Source organism: Xiphophorus maculatus, chromosome 8 (assembly GCF_002775205.1).
Source record: "Xiphophorus maculatus strain JP 163 A chromosome 8, X_maculatus-5.0-male, whole genome shotgun sequence".
NCBI lineage: Eukaryota > Metazoa > Chordata > Actinopteri > Cyprinodontiformes > Poeciliidae > Xiphophorus > Xiphophorus maculatus.
In genome coordinates, this window is record NC_036450.1 from 2,381,095 (window position 1) to 2,388,862 (window position 7,768).

The following is a 7,768-nucleotide window of genomic DNA, read 5'->3' on the forward strand; positions in this document are numbered from 1 at the left end:
CTGACCTAAAAATACTCTGGAAATTATTAGCAATACGCTTACAAGATTTACTTCCTTCAGTGATACACAGGAGTCAGAATGGCTTTGTTTTGGGATGGCAGGGTCTACACAATGTGAGGAGGCTTCTAAACATTATTCATGGCTTGGCTGTTAAATCAGGAACTGCATTTCTTTCTGTAGATGCCGAGAAGGCGTTCGACCGAGTCCAATGGCCCTATCTATTCAACATTTTAAAAATCATTTTGGTTATGGAAATAAATGTTAAAATTGGATACAACTACTATATTTAAATCCTACTGCAGAAATATTAACAAATAAAAATGCAACTAAACCAATTGTTGTTAAACGAGGATGTCATCAAGGATGTCCTCTTTGTTATTTACTTTAGCATTGGAGTCTCTTGCTATAGCTGTAAGATCCAATAAATCTATAGCAGGCATTACAATTAGACAAGTAGAACAAACTTTCATTATATGCAGATGATATAAACCTCTCCTTGGGCTGCCACCTTATCGTGGTGGAGGGGTTTCAGGGCCCCAATGATCCGAGGAGCTATGCTGTCTGGGGCTTCATGCCCCTGGTAGGGTCACCCAAGGCAGACAGGTCCTAGGTGAGGGACCAGACAATGATGAAAAAGACCTTAGGACTTTGTGTTCCCTCACCCGGACACGGGTCACCGGGGCCCCACTCTGGAGTCAGGCCTGGAGGGGGGGCATGATGGCGAGAGCCTGGTGGCCGGGCTTTTAACATGGAAGGAAACATGGGTCCCCCCTCCCATGGGCCCACCACCTATGAGAGGGGCCAAAGGGGTCGGGTGCATTGTGTGATGGGTGGCGACCGAGGGAGGGGGCCCTGGCGGTCCGATCCTTGGTTGCAGAAGCTGGCTCTTGGGATGTGGAATGTCACCTCTCTGGCGGGGAAGGAGCTGGAGCTAGTGTGTGAGGTTGAGAGGTTCAGGCTAGAAATAGTCGGTCTCACCTCGATGCATGGCTCTGGTTCTGGAACCAGTCTCCTTGAGAGGGGCTGGACATACTTCCACTCTAGCCCAAGGTGAGAGGTGTCGGGCAGGAGTGGGCATACTTGTTGCTCCCCATCTCGGCGCCTGTACGTTGGGGTTTACCCCGGTGAACTAGAGGGTAGCCTCCCTCCGCCTACGGGTGGGGGGACGGGTCCTGACTGTTTGTGCTTACGGGCCGAACGACAGTTCAGATTACCCACCCTTTTTGGAGTCCTTAGAGGGGGTACTGGAGAGTGCTCCTCCTGGGGACTCCCTTGTTCTACTGGGGGACTTCAACGTTCACGTGGGCAATGACAGTGAGACCTGGAGGGGCGTGGTTGGGAGGAACGGCCCCCCCGATCAGAACTCGAGCGGTGTTCTGTTGTTAAACTTCTGTGCTCGTCATGGAATGTCCCTAACGAACACCATGTTCAAGCATAAGGGGGTCCATATGTGCACTTGGCACCAGGACACCCTAGGCCGCAGTTCGATGATTGACTTTGTCATCGTTTCATCGGATCTGCGGCCGTATGTCTTGGACACCAGGGTGAAGAGAGGTGCGGAGCTGTCCACTGATCACTACCTGGTGGTGAGTTGGCTCCAGTGGTGGGGGAGTATGCCGGTCAGATCTGTCAGGCCCAAACGTGTTGTGAGGGGTCTCCAATCTCTGGGTACAAGGTCGCCGAGGTGGTTAAAAAGCTCCTCGGTGGCAGGGCCCCGGGGGTGAATGAGGTCTGCCCGGAGTTCCTTAAGGCTCTGGATGTTGTAGGATTGTGTTCGCTGACGCGACTCTTCAATATTGAATGGACATCGGGGGCAGTTCCTCTGGATTGGCAGACTGGGGTGGTGGTCCCCCTGTTCAAAAAGGGGGACCGGAGGGTGTGCTCCAATTATAGGGGAGTCACACTCTTAAACCTGCCTGGCAAGGTCTATTCAGGGGTCCTGGAGAGAAGGGTCCGTCGAAGGGAAGGGGAGAGAAGGGATAGTCGAACCTCGGATTCAGGAAGAGCAGTGTGGTTTTCGTCCTGGTCGTGGAACACTGGACCAGCTCTACACTCTCGGCAGGGTCCTGGAGGGTGCATGGGAGTTCGTCCAACCGGTCTACATGTGTTTTGTGGACTTGGAGAAGGTGTTCGAACGTGTCCTTCGGGGAGCCTTGTGGGGGGTCCTTCGGGAGTATGGGGTACCGGGCCCTTTGGTACAGGCTGTATGATCGGTGTCAGAGTCTGGTCCGCATTGCTGGCAGTAAGTTGAGCTCGTTTCCGGTGAGAGTTGGACTCCGTCAGGGCTGCCCTTTGTCACCGATTCTGTTCATTACTTTTATGGACGAATTTCTAGGTGCAGCCAAGGTGTTAAGGGGATCCGTTTTGGTGGACTTAGGATTGCATCTCTCCTTTTTGCAGACGATGTGGTCCTATTGGCTTTATCGTTCGTGATCTGCAGCTCTTGCTGGATCGGTTGGCAGCAGAGTGTGAAGCGGCCGGGATGAGGATCAGTGCCTCTAAATCCGAGGTCATGGTCTTGAGCCAGAAAAGGGTAGAGTGCCTTCTCCGGGTCAGGGGGGATGTCCTGCCCCAAGTGGAGAAGTTCAAGTATCTCGGGATCTTGTACACAAATGAGGAAGAAGGGAGCGGGAGATCGACAGGCGGATTGGCGTAGCGTCTGCCGTCAAGCGGGCACTGTACCGGTCCGTTGTGGTGAAGAGAGAGCTGAGCCAAAAAGCGAAGCTCTCGATTTACCAGTCAATCTACGTTCCCACCCTCATGAGCTTTGGGTCATGACTGAAAGAACGAGATCGCGGATACAAGCGGCCAAAACAGGTTTTCTCCGTAGGGTATCTGGGCTCTCCCTTAGAGATAGGGTGAGAAGCTCAGTCATCCGGGAGGGACTCAGAGTAGAGCCGCTGCTCCTTCACATCGAGAGGAGCCAGTTGAGGGGCATCTGGTCAGGATGCCTCCTGGACGCCTCCCTGGTGAAGTGTTCCGGGAATATCCCACGGGAGGAGGCCTCAGGGAAGACCCAGGACACGCTGGAGGGACTATGTCTCTCGGTCACCCTGGGAACGCCTCGGGATTCCCCCGGAAGAGCTGGAAGAAGTGGCTGGGGAGAGGGAAGTCTGGGCCTCCCTTCTGAAGCTGCTACCCCCATGACCCGACCCCGGATAAGCGGAAGAGAATGGATGGATGGATGGATGGATGGATGGATGGATGGATGGATGGATGGATGGATGGATTATATAATCCTGTTCATTTCAAATTTAGGAGTGTCTAATCCAGATTTGCTTAACTTAACTGAGGAATACGGTCATATTTCAGGGTATAATATAAATAAATCTAAATCTTCATTGTTATTATTGGATGAAAAAGAAATGTCCCCAGCAATAAGTTCAGAATTCAAGATTGTTAGAGAATTCACTTATTTAGGAATTCAAAATTTTCAAACTTAGATATGATTATCAACACAGAGAGCTCTGCCTCTGACCAGGATGATGACGAGCCAGAAGGGCCAGTTGCAGGAGATCCCACTGATCTCTTCCCAGCTGTGTCCAGCACTGCTTTTGCTCTTCCCAAAGGACCCAGTGGTAATTTCACTTTCAAAAAACCTGCTTTTTTGAAAAACCTGGTTTTTATAAGCAAAACCTGCTTATAACCTGACTAAATTGTGTTTACATGACAATTATGTTTGTATTCCAGATATTTCAAGGTCAAAAGAACAGGGACCTGATTAACCAAGTTCTACAAATTTCCCCAGAACTCAGCATGGATCATGGAAGAGATCATTTACCAGCTCCTGGTACAAAGACATTTCTGGGTTAGAATATTCTGTTATCAAAGACTCTTCCTACTGCTTCACCTATAGGGATTTTCCTGGCCTAATGCACCAGTCCGTGTCTTTACCTCAAATTCTGGCTTCTGCAAATAGGAAAAGGCATTGTCCAAGGAGTCTGGATTTAGTTTTTACTCAGAGTCAGAGCAACATATAAATGCAATGTATGCATGGACTCAATATAAAAGGGCTAATGAGGTAAATACAACCATGCTGAGTTCTGTAAAAACAATGGAAGATGTAAGAATACCAGTATAATGTTGAAATAATAGCAGATATGCTTCTTTTGACTGCATCCCAAAATATCACTCAAAGGGTCATCAAAAGTCTGAGGACTCTAAAAATAAGGGAAACATTTTTGCTGCCATATTAGATCATTTAATTGGAAAAAAGCTTAGAGCATGTGGCAATACAAAACACACAAGTCATCAAATCCAAAATGACATTCTTCAGGGCTTAGCAGAGATGATACAGACTGATTCATAAAGGAAGTAAAGAAATGTGAAGTATTCAGTGTTATTGCAGACAAAACAATAACATTCCTATTTTGTTATTCCAAACAAAATAGGAACAAATGTCCGTGGTTGTAAATATCATTACAATGGTGTCTTCCATGAAAGCTTCCTATGTTTCCAGGCAGCTGAAAGCCTTAATGCAGCAGGACTTAGTGCAATGGTCATTAACTGTCTTGAGGAACTTGGTCTGGACTACAGACGAACATGTAGTCTGGACTACAGAAATAACCTTGTGGGACGAGGTTATGATGATGTCATGAGTGGGAAGCTTTCCGGTGTTTCTCAGAATTCAAAGCAAAGCCAGACTGCCTTTTACGTTCATTGTAATGCATGTTGCTTGAATTTAGTTCTTGTTGATGCTACCAAAGCAGTCCTTGAGGTTGTTGACTTTTTTGCACAGCAGCTGCATAACTTTGTGTGGCTCTAATGTTCATCTGAGGTGGCTTGCTGTACAGAAAGAGTTGTATCCAGCAGAACAGCCCAGGGAGCTCCAGGCACTTACAGATACATGGTGGGCATGCAGGTACATGCTATACTCTGAGAGGCAGACTGAACAGAAAGTCTCTAGACCAGATTAAAATCTCCTGTTATTAACGATGGACAACATGGACTTAGATTATTATCACAGTATTTTCTGGTATTTACTGAATAATAAAAGTGATGATAGAAAGTTTAAACACAGCATTGATCAGGGAAATAGTCAAAGCAACACAAATAAAAACTTAGAAGTAACTGAAAAGGTCATTTCAGATTCATTCAGTAGTTCAGTTTTATCACTAAGCAGCTACAAATAGACAGCATTCAATTCAACATATTGACATTAATTTCTGCTAGAATGGAAACAATAGTTGGAAAGTCAGAGATGAAGAATCTCCAGATGATCAGATCATCTCCAGTTTCCTCTTTAAAACTCACAGTTTCAATCTGATCAATAAGTTTTTATTTCGACTTTGTGATCTTCATGCTGAGATCATCAGAGCTGCTGCTTGATCACTGAGATCGTCATCGGTACGATCTTTAATGTTTTATCAGTGTGGAAGAGTGGAAGCATCTTGTGAGTGAAGGTGTGTGTGAAGGTGTGTATGTGTGTGTTAGTATCCAGATGAGAGAAGGACAGCTTTCCTCTGTCCCAGTCCAGATTCACTCTGATCCTCTGGAGTTTCTTCTGGACTGAGAGACGAGTGAGAGGAGCTGATGGAGAATCTGCATAGTAATTACCTGAATAGAAATATATAACCAACAATCCAGACTTTATGCCTCCCTTCCTCTGAACAGACTCTTCTAAAACACCAAGTCTCCAGTATTTACTGTCTCCAACATCAACATCCCAGCTGTGGTTCCCTGAGTTAAAACCATCAGAACTCAGAACAGAACACCAGTTAATATCAAATCTCTCTGGATTATCAGGAAGTTGCTGTTTCTCTCCTTTCCTCCCATTGGTCAGATCTTCAGACAGATGGAGTTTTGGACCAGCCGTGTTTGGGTCCAGAACCAGAGGAGTGTAGGTCACCATGTTCTCCATGTTGCTCCAGATGTTGAAGGCCAGGTTGCCCAGATGTTTGGCCTGGTCTATCAGAGCTCCTGAGGGCAGCTGTGGATCCTCCAGCAGGGGGCAGCGCTGGACTCTTTCCACTGCAGCCTTATAGTTGTGCAGGAATGAGACGTCTTCAGCTCTCAGCTCCTCCTCTGTGGCTCTGACTGTGTCTGAAAGAGCTGCTATCTCTCTGCTCAGAGCCTCCATCTTCTCCTTCATCATCCCTCTCTTCTGCTCCTCTTCCTCCCTCAGTGCAGCCAGCCTGGCCTCCTCTTCCTCTGCTAGAAACTGATGAAGCTGCTTAAACTGCTCCATAATCTGCCTCTCTGTGTGTCGGGCCTGGACCTTCAGGTGTTCTGCTGTCTGATCAAACTCCTCCTGAACTTTCTTCCTGAGCTCCAGCTTCTTCTTTAAAGGCTCCAGAGTTTCCTGAAGGTTCTTCTTGTGTTGCTGAGCAGCTTCATCAATGGGTTTGAATTTATGGTTTTTGTGTAAATCTGAATGACTGCAGACGAGACAAACTGGCTGCTGATGGTCCAGACAGAAGAGTTTGAGTTTCTCAGAGTGCAGAGAGCAGAGATCCTCTGAAGCTCTCTGCTCTCTCTGCTGTAAGAAAGACTCACAGAGATTCTTCAGAGCCAGATTAAGAAGAGGTGGAATATCTTTAGAAGATCTCCTTTTACAAACTGGACACTCTCTTCCTGGTTTCTCTCTCCAATATTTCTGCAGACACTCCTTACAGAAGCTGTGGCTACATGACAGAAGAACCGGATCCTTAAATATTTCCAGACAGACCGGACAGCAGAGATCATCGTCTGATCTGGAAGCCATTTTGTCTCAGAGTGAAGCTGAAATCACAGCAGACAGAAAGTCAAACCAGGAAGTCAGTTTCTCTCCTGTAGAAACTTTCTGAACTTACTTTGACTTTGATTGTCTTGTTTTTCCTCCTGCAGCAGTCTGTGTTTCAGTGTCTAGTTGCTCAGTTCTCTCTCTGTTCTCCTTGTTCAGTGTTAGTTTGATTTCAGTCGGAGACGAAGGCAGGAGTCAGAGTTCATCCTCAGGGTGTTTAGTCTATGAGTTTTTCTCTCAGCTGTTTCCTTTTCATTTTTTCCAAAAGTTCCTGTTGGAATTTCAGTCTTGAGGCAGAGATGTGGCGCCCTCTAGAGGATTTACATCAAATCTTCAGTTTCAGTAAAACTACAGCACTGCAGGTGAAGGTAATGTTTGGTTTTGAGTAAAATTTTCCTTCTTTCAAAAAATTGTTTTTAGAATCTGAAATGTTTTTTCATACTGAGGCTTAAAATGTTCATTTTTAAATATTACACAAAATACTGTAAATGCAAACAATGAAATATATCTGAGAATATAAATTAAGTAAATAGAAATAAAATCTACTACAGTAGAAGAAACGCCCACTATTGATGAACTTCTGCCATTTATGCTGGCAAACAGCGACACAGACATTATTCATTATTAAAGCCGACTGAATTATTGATAGATGAAGATTTTAGTAAAAAAAATTGCTTCAGTTATTTCAAATGATCCAGGTGATTTCTATTTTGTTTCCATCGCTAAAGCTAACAGTTAGCCAACCACCAAGCCAGCCAATCATAAAACCAACCAGTCAAGTAATTACAATTAATCAAATGTATCCAATATATTACTGTTTCTTCCAGTGGCCCTATCCTTTTCCATTGGATGTGAGAAAATCCAGAAAACAGTTCAAAATCTGAATATTTCATGCAAAAATATTCATTTAATCTCCATTTTAAAGCCAGATTTGACTACATTCTTCTAATTATGAAGATGGTAATGATGGCAGCATGTCATACAAAAAACAATAAACCCTCATCATGATTTTTATTATTTGCTGCAGAAGCAGGTGATCAAAGCGGC

At 45.5% G+C, this 7,768-nt stretch overlaps 1 protein-coding gene across 1 annotated transcript; it reads right to left on the reverse strand.

The window, feature by feature from the left end:
• Positions 1 to 4,249: 4,249 nt before the first annotated feature.
• LOC106700447 (nuclear factor 7, ovary-like) lies at positions 4,250 to 6,950 on the reverse strand. Its single transcript, XM_023338281.1, has 2 exons — positions 6,792 to 6,950; positions 4,250 to 6,720 (listed from the first exon to the last, which is right to left on the reverse strand). Exon 2 carries the CDS (start codon positions 6,701 to 6,703, stop codon positions 5,312 to 5,314), a length of 1,392 nt encoding a protein of 463 aa, XP_023194049.1. The 5' UTR covers positions 6,704 to 6,720; positions 6,792 to 6,950; the 3' UTR covers positions 4,250 to 5,311.
• Positions 6,951 to 7,768: the final 818 nt, after the last annotated feature.